Below are 16,210 nucleotides of genomic sequence, written 5' to 3' on the forward strand. Positions count from 1 at the left end.
GATGCCTACATGGAAATATTTAAGAAGTGTATAGCAATTTGAAAATTACTTTGAAATGTGTAATATGTATATATACGTTTATGGGTAAAGGGAGAAATTGATTGGTATGTAATCAGACAATATAGAAAAATGTTAATTCCCCCATCTCCTTTCCGTCTGCACCCTTCCCACCACAGAAACAATTTTTACAACATAAGTGAGAAATTAAGTTTCTCAGTAATCAATGCTGTTGCCACTAGTGTGACCTGAGACACAACCCAATTCATATTCATGGGACTGGAGAATATCTGAACAGGAATACAGTAAGAAGACTTTCTCAATGAATCCAATACTGGATTATAAACAGCTAGTCTCTATGCTAATAGAACTTGAAAACTGATTTAAAATGCTCAGGACAATTAACCTATTTATTCGCATACCAAAAATCACTGAAATGTGAAATACATTCACATGAAAACTTTATTTGGATACCACTTATATTAAGATCAGGGTGACAAACTTGTCGTGGTTTGCCTGGGACTTCCCTAGTTTTAGTATTGACAATCTTGTGTTTCTGGAAATCCCTCAGATCCTGGACAAACCTGGATGGTTGGCTTGACGAGTCAGGACTGTTTCACTGAGTTTTACAACTCAAATTTAATATGCATCCAGATATTTTAGTAATGTACCACATGTATAAAAAAAGCAGTCAATGAAAAGTTATAGAACAGAGAGACAAGATATGCCAAGCAGTAAGCAGAATAAACTTTATTTTATTCAGTAATTTACAATAGGAAAGATGAGATTATACATTATCAAGAATTCCCCCAAATCAAAGAGAAGTTAGGACACTGAGAGGAAACACAAACAAGAAGCTGCAGAAAGGATTCAAAGTGGTTCCTTGAGTGGAACCCAAGGAAGAACAAATCAGAAAACTATTCTGCAAAGCACATTTAGGGAAGAGCCTGGGGGTCACCCAAGGGCTAAGGGTCTCTATTCCTTTCTTTACCCTTCATTTAGAGCAGCTCCATTGTTACATAATAAATTTCTATGAAAGATGTTGTTTGGAAGAGGCAAGGATCCATAACTAAAAACTGTGAAAACCGTTGAATTAGGTGACTGTCATCTCTTCCAATCTGGGCTGTCATGTGTATCTTTTACTGAATAGTATTCTTAAAAGTTCCTGGGTAGGAAATGATGATTTCTAGCCTGATGAAAATATAATTATTCCAAGAATAAAATGCTTTGTACACAAATGCCAACTAAAGAACACGGACTTCCCAACATGGGTAACTGTTTTCAGTCAAATTATTTAAATAATTTATTTCCTTCTGTTCCAAGTCCTTTGACTTAGTCAAAGAAATAACAGAGTGTAAAAGAAAGACTGTGCTGGGGTAAACAAGAGTTCTTATGGTAGCCAAGGAACAGAAGATACGATTGAGAGAAGACTGAAGATGACTGGTCATAATCAGTATGTCTCTAGCTGAGGATATTCTGAAGAATATTCTGCTAGAAAAAGACCTTAAGGATAATTTGACCAGTGGAGTGTGGGTAAAAGGAATGGAGAAGGAAGGATATATAGGGAGTATGTATTTTTGAATAAATCGAGTGTGGGTAAAAGGAATGGAGAAGGAAGGATATATAGGGAATATGTATTTTTGAATAAATCCTTAGGCTTTTTAGCAAAAAATCAGATACAGAAAAGTATCTGTTAGACTATTTTAAAATACAGATTAAGAGGAAAGTTAATACTTATGAGAGAGTAAAGAGTTTAGGAAGCCAGGAGTTTCATCTGCTAAACAAAAAATAACTCATTTGATTACCAAAGATTTACCACAAAGGAAGTATACCTTTGCTTCATGTTTCACCACTACTTCGACAACGTCATTATGAGCTTTCTCAGATGCCACGTGTAGAGGAGTCAAGAATCTTAAAAAGAAAAAGTCAGCCAGACAATGAATGTATTTAAAAAAAAAATCATTAATTTTTAATTACTAAAAGTAGACTTACTCTTTAGTCTTTTCATTGATGTTTGCTCCTTTTCTTAGCAGCAGCTCACATATTTGCTTTCTTTTGGGGTATGGAGAGGCAGCAGCACAATGCTAGATAATTTAAATTGCAGCATTAATCAAGGACTATACATAACTGATTTTTACTTAACATTTGTGTTTCCAATCAAGAACAACTAAGAAGTTATTTAACTTCTTTGTTTTATTTTTGACCTAACTTTGGTACTCAAAGTTGGATAGAATGAACAATAATTACCAAATTCTGGCAGGGCCCACAAATCCTATTTATCAGATGATATGTTACTAAATAGTCTGATCAAGTTTTATAGTTGCCCTACATCTTTGAAAAAGCCACTGCTGATGGAATGAAAATTTAATGTCACCAATACTCCTTTCAAAGCTATTCCCACCCAGCATGGTATCTATGTTATTTTTAAAAGTCTAATTAATAAAACACCCCAAAGATTGGAGTTCCCTTACATGAAGTAATAAGAGACATTCAACAGGTCTGAATGCTGCCTGCTAACAACACAGATCAAATAAGCTGACAAGATTAGTATTTACTTCTTTCTCAACCAGTTGGTCAAACAGAATAAGGAGGTTGGATTACTTGTCAAAAATCAACGGAAGATGATCCACTCTAAGTTAAAGGCTGTAGCATCTATATCCATGATATATCAAAGAGAAAAGAAACAGAAGGTAGGGATTTGCTGGTTATAAACCTAGTATGTATCTCACGGTCCTGTCCCAAATCTTTGTATCCCTAATTTCAAGAATGATATTCATTCACTATAGGTGCTTAATAAATGTCTGGATGCATGAAATGACTAGATCAATGTAAAAATATTAAGTTAAATTGAAGCTTGAGAATCCATGGAATCAAAGTTCTGGATAATTGCTAACTTGTGTTCTATACATCTAAATACACAGTACGTATGAAATTTGTTCTTATTTTAACTTGTTAATTATAAAGCTTATCTGATCTTCATGACTTTGCTTCAGATTCGTTCTTTGTTGTGGCTGCTGTCATCAAAATCATTCCTTTGCCCTCAATAAAACCATTTCTAACTGGTAAACATAGCTACTGTGGTATGTTGTGAGTAATCATCCAGGACATCTACCAAGATAGCACACAGAATAGAAATAGTTTATTTTCAAGAATTCTTGAGCACATCCATTTCAAAACTGCACTCCTACTCCTCTGCCCCATTTGGGGAAGAGCCTATAATCTCTGAAAACCTGGAAGTCACTGCCCCTGCACCACAACTATCCACTGATACTTAACTCTTAGTATGTTTTAAGGTTAATAACAAAAATAAATTGTTTTAATAGCAGAATATTTAGGGGGAAATAATATGTAGCTTTTCAGACCAAAAAATTTTCCTGTCTTTCTAAATTTCCCTGCATCATCCTGCTAATGTTAAGATTTTAAATTTGCACTAGTATTAGTCTGCAGCTTTGCTCTTTTTTTACTTGGATATTTTTTACAACTTAAGCAAAAAAGCCTAATATATTTTTATAGATAAGATTCTATATAACCTTCACATAGTTTACATCCTGGCATAAGGAAGAAAATTAACCAATAACCAATAAAATTAATTATCTACAAAATATTAGGTAAGTAAGACTGTGTGTTAAATTTGCCCTGAAACACATTTGTTTACACAGGGTCCTATTCCCTCACTCAAAGCACACTGTGGAATTCATACAGCAGGACTGATTTTGTTCCTTTTAAATTGGTCTTTGGGGCACCTGGGTGGCTCACTTGGTTAAGCACCTACCTTTGGCTCAGGTCATGATCCTGGTGTCCTGGGGATCAACAGGTCAGCTCTGCCTTGGGCTCTCTGCTCAGTGGGGAGCCTGCTTCTCCTTTTTCCTCTGCCCCTCCCCATGCTCACATACTTTCCTCTCTCTCACATAAATAAAAATCTTTAAGAAAAAATTGCTATTTCTAAGGTAGTCTCTGCTTTCCCATTTTCTATCCCTTTATCCCTACTCACACTCTTCTGCCTTTCCACACACTGTCCTATTTTCATCTACCTTGTTACAGTTCCACAGACGTTTTATTACCTCTATGAGATACGTAGTCTCTATTCACAGACACTTTATTCACATAGTATACAGGGAATATATACAGACCTCAGACCTAATTTTGAAAAAAATTATAATACTAGAAGGAAAACCAAGTGGTTTTCTTATGGATGGCAGAATTATTTTCTTTTTCATTACTTTCAGCAGGTTCAAATTTTTCAACCACAAGCATTTATAATTTTTATTACAAGCATTGTTTAATTTTTATAACAAGATAAATAAGTGATATATACTATTACAATAATGAAAAAGCTACATATAACATATGTCAGTATATTTATAAAGTTTTTTCCTGGAAGGATACTCAAATGAATAATAGCATTGCCTTTTGGGGGGGTGTGAGGTTGTCTATTTTTCCATACTATTTGAAATTTTTTCTTTATATACGTCCAAGAATTAAAAAACAAAACAGATTTTTAAAACAATTCTAATACTAGAAGTAGGACATTATGTTATTCTGTATCATCAAAAGAAGTAGCACGTTATGATTAGTTCAACATGTTTTTGGTTATTGCATCTTAAAAACTTTAATGTGAAACATTACCAATGCTGTTTCATGTGTCTGAGGATGCTTAAAATTCACCATTTCCAAAGAGAGATGTTTTTTGATTCGTGTTACATCAGCTTCCCGTGCAGCCTGCAGCAATGAGTGGCCTTTAAACTCATCTAGAGGAAGAAAAAAAGCACGTAAATCTGCATGAGAATTATCAAACTGATGAGACCTACCTAGAAGACACTTAGTATTTTTCTTGAAATTATTTTCAAAATTATCTACCAAAATAGTCAGATAGAAGTTCTAAAGATACTCTCCAAATACAACCCCCCAAAAGGGAGACAGTGCTATACCAGTTTCCCACAGATATGATATTAATTCATCCCTAAATGTATACACAGATTTAGCACATGGCCAGCTCAGGGTCTACAGGAATCTGGAGTACTGCAATATATTACCAGACCAGAGAGTTCTAAGAATTTTCCAAAGCAGAGAACTTATCTCAGTAAAGAAATAAAACAAAGAGTGATTACGGTCCATACACTAACATCATCGTGGTAGCAGATGATTTTGCTCACACATCAGAGAACTGGTGATTAAAAAACTGAGTATGTCCAAGAGCCATTTACTGATGAACAAATGCAAGAGTATTTTCTTAGCGTTCCTCTTTTATTCATCAGATCTGTGAAACCACCCATTATCCTTTATGGTTCCAGAATAATACGAATTTAATACAAGTTTCCTATTTATGTAAAACAATACCCTATCTGAATTAGGCAGCTGTTTCTCACTACATTTACTTCAGTTACAGACAGAAAACCATAGAACTACCAGATTCTGAAGAATATTAGATAGTTAAGATCTGGGGACCACGGATGCCTGGGTGGCTCAGTGGCTGAGCATCTGCCTTATGCTCAGGTCCTGACCTGGGGTCCTGGGATCAAGTTCTGTATCAGGCTCCTCGCAGGGAGCCTGCTTCCTCCTCCACCTATGTCTCTGCCTTCCTCTCTGTGTCTCTCATAAATAAGTAAATAAAGTCTTAAAAAAAAAAAAAGATTGGGGACCATGTTTATTAGACAGCAATCCTACAAATAACTTTAACTTCTTGACGGACTAATAAGAAACACAAAAGATAGGAACAAAACTCAAATTCATTCTTTTCAAAAGCATACTATCTCATTTCATTGACTTGAAAAATGAAATACATATATATTTTTCATAGCTCTTAAAAGCAGAATGAGTAGAAACCTCCAGATGACTAGATATGCCAGTATGAACAAAAGATACCCACAGATAAGGAAAATTTTCTATTAATTTAAAAACTTCTAAAAACAAATAAGAACAAATTTTTAGTTTGTTGGTATCTTAATATCCTAGTTGAACATTCATCATTTTATACTCACATGCTAATCTTTCTTTTAACTGCGGTGTGGGAGCCAAGTCTATAGCACTTTTATTATGACAATTTAGCAGTGTTGGATCTGCACCGTAACTCAGGAGAAGAGAACACACTTCAACTCTGTTCTTTGAAGCTGCTTCATGAAGGGGAGTGAATTGCCACAAGTCCATTGCATTTACACAGGCACCATGCTGAGGGATTGAGGGGGAAGGTAAAGCATACATTTAGTGTTCAAGTTTTAAGAGAATTTTGGAAGTAGTACTGTGTAATTTAACTTCATGCAAGCTTAAACGGGTTATATTCTTAAAGTTCACTTTTTAAACCTATTATTTCAGAAATACTTTTTTTTTTTTTACTCCTGGAAAACCAGTAGCTGGTTGCTAGGCTGATGCTAAAGGGCCTTACTTAACTCTCTTATTGTTGAAAACAGTTAAGAATGAAGCTTTAGATTACTTGCATCTTTTCCAATTTCTACTTTTTTCCTTTTTTTGAGGTATAATTTACATATGGTAAAACAGAGTTTTTAAGTGAATAGTTTGAGGAGTTTTGACGAATACATATATATCCATGATACCACCACCCAATTCAAAATACAGGACACTTTCATTACCTAAGAATGTTCCCCCATGCTCCTTTTATAGATAATTCATGCCCCATTCTTCTTCTTCTTCTTTTTTTTTTAAAGATTTAGTTATTTATTTATTTATGATAGACATAGAGAGAGAGAGAGGCAGAGACACAGGGGGAGGGAGAAGCAGGCTCCATGCCGGGAGCCTGATATGGGACTCGATCCCGGGGCCTCCAGGATCACGCCCAGGCCAAAGGCAGGCACTAAACCGCTGAGCCACCCAGGGATCCCCCTCATGCTCTCATTCTGTTAGCACTATATGTTAGATTTATATGTGCTTAAACTTCATAAAAATAGAATACAGTATGTACCTTTTGTGTCTACCTTCCTTCACACACAATGTTTCTGAGATTCATTCATGTTGTTGTATCAATAGTTTCTATTGCTGAGTAGCATTCCATTGTATGGATATACCATAATTTACTTATCCATTACCCTGTTGATGGGCATTTAGACTATTTCTAGTTTTGACTATTTTAAATAAGCTATTATGAACATTCATCTAAAAGTCTCTTTATGGACACATGCTATGTCTCTAGGAATGGAATTGCTGGATGATATGGTAGATACAGGTTTACTTTTATTAGAAACTGCCAAATAGTCTTCTAAAGTGGCTGTATTATTTTTGTACTGCCATCTGTGTTCTCCCATCCTTGTTAATACTTGATACTGTTAATCCTTAATATCAGCCATTTCCAAGTATTAGTGTTGGGTTGCCCACAGAAATCATTCTAGCTCAAGCTCTCATCTCTCACAATTTCTTCCCACAGCATTCCTGCAGAAGGCAAATGAACTACTCAGTAGTTCCAATGATGGGAAACTAATTCTCAACTAACATGACTTTTCATAATTACTAGACAACTTGTCTTATTTTCTTCTATATTAAATTAAATGTGTATTTTAAACTTTGATCTACTGGTCTTCTTTGGAGCAAAAGAGATCAATACTCTTTGCAATATTTGAAAACAATGGTTATGTTTTTCTTTTTGGGTTTAAACACCTTCAGCTCCTTCACTCATCTTTCTTATCAGATGGTTTCTAGACTTCTTTTTACCCTAGTGGCTCTTGGCTCAATATACTTCAGTTTAAAAAGTTCATTAAAGAAATTATTAAGAGCCTAGAACAACAACAGAGTCTCTGTGGTCTAAGAAAAATGCATTGTATCTACTGTTCCATTTGCTTTTGACACTATACTTCGCAACTATTGGCAGAAAATTGTTTGGCTTCTTAAGCAATCACATCACAATTTCTACAGTGCCCAGGTCATGAAAAGCAGTAAATGAATGTTTGCTGTTAAATGCCAGCTTCTGCTAGTGCCAACTGACTCAGTATTGCTTACAACTTCTGCCTGTATTCCCTGTCTCTATCTACTTGCCTAATTCAGACTCTCCTGAGTCTGTCTGCTCTGGTAACTGCACCATCACATCAGCTCACCTCCTTTATACATGTGACCTCTAGTCAGCCCATCATTCTTATTTACTGAGCATCAGGTCTTAGGAAAACACCATTCAGTTGTCTGTAGGTCTCAATGCTATCTATCTGTTTCACTTTTATCCACAGTAATATTCCAAATGTCCTGTTGAAGTCAAGATTCAGTCTTACAACAAGAAAAGCATTACTGCTACAAACGTATAATGTTGCAGCCACCTTATACATTTAAAAAGGCTTAAGGACTACTCAGAGTATCTATAATTATTAAAGTTGTTTTTGTGGGAAAATATCTTGTAGCACATACAAAAAAGAAAGCATGAAAGCATTGAAAATAAATATCCTTCCCATGATGGCTGCTGCTAGAATGAGAAAACTATTAAAAGGGGCAGAATGGTGCAGAGTTAAGAGAATCCTAAAGAATGTGGTCAAATATACGTGTAGAGACTGGGGGACAAAAGGAAATAGGTGTGGGTAACATCCTTGTATTCACCCACTCCGAAAGAGAGTATCTTCTATTTTCATCCAACAGGGAGCAGAATACATTTCAGTTCTGGGAAGCTGCTCGTTAAACAAGAGCCTCCTGGCATGTTGGAAGATGTGCAGCTTTCCAAATGAGCCTGCTGCAATCCAAAGTATAACTGGGAAAATCCTGCAAATGTAACCGGTGGTTTTAGTAATATATGAATCACTAAAAATTGCTTTCTGATATTTTCAAGGATTCTGAAACTTCACTATTAGCCACAAATTACAGAATTACTTAAGATGCTATTCCAAGATGACAGTGCTATTTTATATTTAAAATCTTAAGGTATCTCAAAAATCTCCAAGCAAATGTTGACCTATCAATCATCTACTTCTTATAATGATTATACATATTCCTTCTATATCCACCAAGCACTAAACACACATAGTAAACAGGTATATGATGTACTTGAAGTGATTTTATACAAGTCTAAGAAAAACATAAGATAACTAACCTTGACCAGAAGTTCAGTTACTTCATAATGACCGTAAGAACAGGCATTGTGTAAGGGCACCAGATCACTACAATATGAGAGGAGGGTGAAAAGAAGCCTGTGTTATTACAGATTCCCTAGACTTAGTTCACTTAATTTTAGTTAACTTAAGTTTACACTTAGATTTAAATAGCTAACTGCTTTTGTGATCTTCTAATAGAAATGCACAGAATTTAACATTTAAATACACAGAATGTAACATCTGAACACTAAGCTCTAACAATTCTAATTCCCAAGTCTCTTCCAAATTCATCTTTTTCTTCTCCATGGCTATCACCACTGCCTTTATTATTTCTTTCTGTACTACCCAAACAGCCCCTATTTCAATTTCTCCTCCAAACTGTAACCAGTGTAACCAGATTTTTCTAAAAGGAAATCTCATGTAGCTACTCTTTTTTTTTTTTTTCTTAGAGGGGGAGAGAGAGAGACGTAGAGACATGGCAGGGGGCAGAGAAAGAATCTTAACCAGGCTCCACGCCCAGTGTGGAGCTCGGTGCAGGGCCTGATCCCATGATTCTGAGACCGTGACCTGAGCTGAAATCAAGAGATGCTTAACTGACTGAGCCACCCACGTGCCACTGATGTAGTGACTCTTTTGTTTAATGCCCTTCATTGGCTCTTCCTTGCTTTTGAAAGCTGGTACCAACTGCTTAGCCTGGCATGCAATGGTCTGACTCTCTGGAGCCTACCTTTTCATTAATGGTGTATGCTCAACTACATGCAGTTCCCTCCATGCCTCTGGTCATACTATTCCCTTGGTGTAAGAACAGATTTCCCTCCCTTCTGGCTTACTTCTACAATCTTTTCCAAAATCAGAGCTCAAACACTGGCTCTTGTTTGAAACTTTTTTCCAGAATCTGTAGGGAAAATTACTTAATAAACTAAACCCAATTCCTTCATGATGGCAATGAAAAAAGAATCTTCTTTATAGGAAGGTACAATGGAACCTTAAAATCCTGACATGTATCTTTATGCTCCTCTTCCTTGGGGGATCACTTACTAATTACCACAGACACTGCCATGATGGCCTCTGGTGAGTAATGGACACTCATGGTTTAGTCTTTATTTTTATTTTTATTTTTTTTAATTTTTATTTATTTATGATAGTCAAAGAGAGAGAGAGAGAGAGAGAGGCAGAGACACAGGCAGAGGGAGAAGCAGGCTCCATGCACCGGGAGCCCGACGTGGGATTCGATCCCGGGTCTCCAGGATCGCGCCCTGGGCCAAAGGCAGGCGCCAAACCGCTGCGCCACCCAGGGATCCCCAGGTTTAGTCTTTAATTCTATCCACCCTCTCCTTCCAGGCTCATGGCTTTCTTCATTTTTTTTTTTTTTAAGATTTATTTGTTTTAGAGAGAGAGAGAGCAAGCACAAACAGACTCCTCAGTGAGTGTGGAGCTCAACTTGGGGCTCAATCTCACAGCCCCAAGATCACGACCTGAGCCAAAATTAAGAGTTAGATGCCCAACCAACTCAGCCACCCAGGTGCCCCTCACCATTTTCCATTGTATGATTTCCTTCCTGAGTGCCAATTTCATTCCCAATTATCTACTAGCTACCTCTACTTGAGTTACCCTCATCATCTCATAAAACCAAGAGTTCTGAAAGTGAACTCAATGTTTATTTTCAAAATAATTTTCCTCCTGGATTTTAGTAGGTGTATCACTGAGTCTCTCATTCAGCTTCAGAATTTGAAATGTACTTATCTTTTTTTTTTATTCCTTTCTCTCTCCTCACAGCCAGTCAACAAATCTTACCCATTTTTACATTATAATATCTCTTGCCACTGTGTCTTCATTTCCATTCCTCTGCAACATTATTATAGATCCTTATTATGCCTGAACTGCTACAATGATTATTCTTACTGCTCTTGGACCTCTGGGCTCTCTCTTCAAACTACCTTACACATTGCTGCCAGACTGTCCCCTAAAACTCTTTTAGAAAAAATCTTTCCCCTTGCTTAAGATCCTTCACGGCGGGATCCCTAGGTGGCTCAGTGGTTTAGCACCTGCCCTCGGCCCAGGGCGTGATCCTGGAGTCCTGGGGTCGAGTCCTGCATCCGGCTTCCTGCACGGAGCCTGCTTCTTCCCCTGCTTGTGTCTCTGCCCCCTTTCTCTCTATGTCTATTTATGAATAAATAAACAAAATCTTTAAAAAAAAAAAAAAGATCCTTCAATGGCTATCATGGCTCACAATCTGAAATCCTTAGACTAGAATACCAAGTCCTTTAAAACCTGGTTCTTACTACTTCTCCAGCCCTAGCCTTCACTTCTCCCCTGTGTAAATTATCTGCTTCAGCCACACTGGTCTAGTCATTGTTTCTTTCTTTCTTTTTTAAAAGATTTTTATTTATTTATTCATGGAGACACAAAGAGGAAGAGACCTAGGCAGAGGGAGAAGCAGGCCCCCAGGGGCCCCAATGCGGGACTTGATCCCAGGACCCCAGGATCATGACCTGAGCCAAAGGCTAACATTCAACCATTGAGGCACCCACGTGCCCCTAGTCATTGTTTCTTAAATATGCTATAATATCTGGTTTATTTATTTTTTTAAAAGATTTCATTTATTTATTCATGAGAGATACACACACACAGAGGCAGAGACACAGACATAGGGAGAAGCAGGCTCCATGCAGGAAGCCCGATGTGGGACTTGATCCCAGGTCTCCAGGACCACACCCTGGGCCAAGGGCAGATGCTCAACTGCTGAGCCACCGGGCATCCCTAATATCTGCCTTAGAACACCATCCCACACAAATTCTCTTGCTCAATGATGTTTCCTAAACTCTCTGCTTTCTTGAACTGAGTCCAGGTCAAGAATCACCTACTCCTGAAGGATTTTCCATCCAGTACAGCCACCACTGAGACTTCCCTCCCGGGAATTCCTATGGTACTATCCCTACCATCACCTCACAACTTAGTAGAGAACTTATATTGTTAGGTATCTTTTCATGCTCCCTAAAGTGTAGTGTAAGCCCTATTGAGTGGTAGCTTTAAGGTTTTATAATTCCCTGTGTCCTCAGAGCAATCTGCTTATTGTAATGTTTATGCTGTTTAGCAAAAAGATTTTCAAAAGATTACAGAGATTATTATAAAGATGGTAACATTTAAGAAATCCTCGTTTTTTCAAATGCTTACTTACCCTTTATCTTTAGCATGGACATCAGCTCCATGTTGCAGTAACAGCTGTACAATTTTTACTCTGTTGTATCCTGCTGCCAAATGCAATGGAGTTGACTGAAATATTAATCAGACAAATTAATGAAATTACAATAGCTAAAAAATGTGCGTAAAGGTAAAAATCCAAATATAATCCAAAAGTATTATATTTGGACTTTATGAAGTTTCATAAAGCTTCATAACTTTGTAACTTCAATAGTTATCAAGTTAGTTTTACAAAATCTAACATATATACCGAAGGCATAGCATAAAAGTTTATAAGTTCATTAACAGTAAGCAAACGTTTATTACCAATAAAGTTTTACTAAGTTTAAGAATTCAAATTACTGCTTAAAAGAAAGTATCAGCATTCTCATCAAATGTTTCAATTTTTAGTAAGACAAACGCATTTTCCTATTACCAGGAAGATGTACACAAACTTAGTTGCAAAAGGAATTACCTTTCTACCATCACTTGCATGGCAGTTGACATTTAATGGTGTCAGTAGAGCCATCATTTTTTCTTCATTGCCATTCCTAGCACACAAAAAAATGTATTAGCAATTTGTATTCTTCATCGGATCCTATCTGGAGACATATATGTGATCATCAAACAAAAATTCATTCTCTTTTAAAGTCCGATTATTAAAAAAAAATTAATGGTGAAGTTATTCAAAATACATATTTATAACACCAGTACATACCGGGCACTTTCCAAAAGTTCATCTTTCTTATATTCACCTGTGAATTAGGGGGATAAAAATTAATCATAAAAGTAGTAACAGTTTTATGCATAAAGATCCCCATGAACTATATTTAAAGTAGATAAATTTGGAAATACAATTTCCAATAAATAGCATGTCTGGGTGGCTCAGTTAAGCATCTGCCTTTGGCTTGGATCATGATCTTGGGAGTCCTGGGATCAAGTCCTGCACTGGGCTCTCTGCTCAGCAAGGAGTCTGCTTCTCCCTCTATCCCTCCCCTTGCTCATGCTCTGTCTCTCAAATAAATAAGTAAATAAAAATCTAAAACACAAAAATTAAAAAAAATCTAATAAATAGAAATGATTAACAGAATATTGTGCAGTTTAAAATTATTTATAGAAAGAACATGAAATACATTTGTTATGGAACTAAAAAAAATCTGATATTATATAATAAAGCTATTCGAAAACAATATGCACTAAAAAAGGAAAGCCAAGAATATACCAAAATTTCAACAAAGTTTATCTTAGGTGGTAAGTTATTGATGAGCTTTTCTTTTTACTCCTCAAATTTCTTAAAACCAATGTTATTTGTGCAACAGACAAAATATACCCACAACTTTATTCTCAAGTAACACAAAACAAAATCCAATATGCCAACATTATAAAAATAACAAAAGATAATCTATGGCACTACCAATTGGAGATAATCATTAATATTTTATGAAAGCAAAGGATTTTCCAACACTAAGTTATATTATAGTGCTACTTTAAATATATACAAATAAAAACAAGATTGAATATAAACTCTTTTTTGGGTTTTTGTGTTTGTGAATATAAGCTCTTTATGCCTATGGGTTTCATATTCACAAATGAACACAAACAAAACAAATATAACTTAAATTAACATAATTTAATACAATGGACAATGTTTATTGATTTGCTGAAATAAAATTCAAACTGCTGCCCACAATACAAATTATACACTGACTGCGAATGCAAGGATTCTTTGAGCCCCAAGATTTTTAAAAAGAGAAAAGCAGGGAATAGCACAGAATAGTGAAGGGAAATGAACACTGAAGTGATAGTTATAATAACACCTTACTTTTCTAGAACCCTTTTGGGGGACTGGTCTAAATTTTTCTAGTAATATCAGAAGGAATATTACCAAAGTCCAAGCACAACAGTTCACAGCAGAACCCCTCACGCTCTTGACTATTAAATTAGACATGATTCTAATGGTTGTCACACAGAGGTTAAGAATCCATAAAATAATAAGGCAGAGAACTTTTTAAGAGGAAACACTCCAATGAGGGAAAACATGTGAAGTTGATACTATCACTCAAAAAAGGCCTGACAGTCTAAAATGAACCTAGAGACTAAGCCTTATACATATTAATAGGTTCCAAGGACATGAATATGTTATGAGAACAATAACTGACACTCTTCATGGTACTGAAATTGGTATGCCCAGAATCTTCTGTTTAGAAAAGAGAATGGTTAGAGCTTTTTGAAATGGTTTCATTAAAAGAAAAAAAAAAAAAAGATTAAAATACATTTAAAATATAGTATATAAAAAAAATAAATAAATAAAATAAAATATAGTATATAAAGGGGTAAAACATATGTTATCTGGAAAGTCAGGGAAATCTATTTTTATTTTTTTAGATTTTAAAATATTTCTTAAGACCGACAGCCTATATAGAACCTCATCATAAACCATCGTATTACAAAAAATTTTTTAAAAAATTTTTTATCAGAACTGCAATGCCTAGAAAAGTAGTATTTTTAGGCAGTACCAGCTTGGAAATATAAACTCTGATTTCATTTTTTTATTTTTTTTTTTTTTTTTTTTTTTTTTTTTTTTTGATTTCATTTTTTTAAATATTTATTATTTATTCATGAGAATACACAGAGAGGAGAGAGAGAGAGGCAGAGACACAGGCAGAGGGAGAAGCAGGTTCCATGCAGGGAGCCTGACGTGGGACTCGATCCCAGGTCCCCAGAATCACGCCCTGAGCTGCAGGCGGCGCTAAACCGCTGAGCCACCGGGGCTGCCCTAAACTCTGATTTCAAAAGGAGATGTTTCATAAACCTATTCACTGGTCAATAAAAGTTACTTTCTGAGATTTCAAATATTTTAGCTACTTTCTTTTTTTAAAGTTTTTATTTTAATCACTGGGTGCTTATCACAACAAGTGCCTTAATTCCCATCACCTATTTCACCCATCCCCCTACCCACCTTCCCCTCTGGTAAACCAACAGTTTGTTTTCTATAATTAACAGTTTATTTCTTGGTTTCTCTCTTCCCCGCCCTTTGCTTGTTTTTTTTTTTGTTTTTTTTTTGTTTCTTAAATTCCTCACAAGAGTGAAACCATACGGTATTGGTCTTTTTTTTTGTATTGGTCTTTGACTGACTTATACCTCATTTAGCATTATACTCTCTAGCTCCACCCATGTTGTTACAAATGGTAAGAATTCGTTCTGTTTTATGGCTGAGTATTATTACATTATATATATATATAATGTAATATATATAATGTATGTATGTATGTATATATATATATATATATATATATATATATATATATGTACACCACATCTTCTTTATCCAATTATCTATGAATGGACTCTTGGGCTGCTTCTGTATCTTGGCTATTGTAAATAATGTTGCTATAAACATCAGAATACATGTATCCTTTTGGATTAGTATTTCTGGGGATCCCTGGGTGGCGCAGCGGTTTGGCGCTTGTCTTTGGCCCAGGGCGCGATCCTGGAGACCCGGGATCGAATCCCACATCAGGCTCCCGGTGCATGGAGCCTGCTTCTCCCTCTGCCTGTGTCTCTGCCTCTCTCTCTCTCTCTCTGTGACTATCATAAATAAATAAAAATTAAAAAAAAAAAAAAAAAAAACAAGAGATGGATTAGTATTTCTGTATTCTTTGGGTGAATACCCAGTAGTGCAATTGCTGGATTGTAGGATAGTTCTACCTTTCATTTTTTATTTTTATTTTTTTTAAAGATTTTATTTATTTATTGGATTTCTACTTTTCATTTTTATTATTTTTTTTTAAAGATTTTATTTATTCATGACAGAGAGAGAGAGACAGACAGACAGACAGACGGGCAGAGGGAGAAGCAGGCCCCATGCAGGGAGTCTGATGTGGGACTTGATCCCGGGTCTCCAGGATCAGGCCCTGGGCTGAAAGCGGCGCTAAACTGCTAAACGTCTAAAATGAGCCACCCAGGCTGCCCTACTTTTCACTTTTTGAGGAAATTCCACAATGCTTTCCAGAGTGGCTGCA

General features: G+C 36.0%; 1 protein-coding gene across 1 annotated transcript in view; it reads right to left on the minus strand.

Annotated features, from left to right (window-relative positions):
- The window catches only part of TNKS2 (tankyrase 2), a 68,185-nt gene that overhangs the window by 34,474 nt on the left and 17,501 nt on the right, over positions 1-16,210 (minus strand). The window contains exons 4-11 of the mRNA XM_041743090.1: positions 12,907-12,943; positions 12,664-12,739; positions 12,187-12,281; positions 9,008-9,074; positions 5,976-6,162; positions 4,624-4,745; positions 1,990-2,081; positions 1,830-1,908 (exon numbers count right to left, since the gene is read on the minus strand). Coding sequence (XP_041599024.1) covers positions 1,830-1,908; positions 1,990-2,081; positions 4,624-4,745; positions 5,976-6,162; positions 9,008-9,074; positions 12,187-12,281; positions 12,664-12,739; positions 12,907-12,943 — 755 coding nt within the window. The remainder of the gene's footprint in view (positions 1-1,829; positions 1,909-1,989; positions 2,082-4,623; positions 4,746-5,975; positions 6,163-9,007; positions 9,075-12,186; positions 12,282-12,663; positions 12,740-12,906; positions 12,944-16,210) is intronic.

Source organism: Vulpes lagopus, chromosome 2 (assembly GCF_018345385.1).
Source record: "Vulpes lagopus strain Blue_001 chromosome 2, ASM1834538v1, whole genome shotgun sequence".
In the NCBI taxonomy this organism is placed as follows: domain Eukaryota; kingdom Metazoa; phylum Chordata; class Mammalia; order Carnivora; family Canidae; genus Vulpes; species Vulpes lagopus.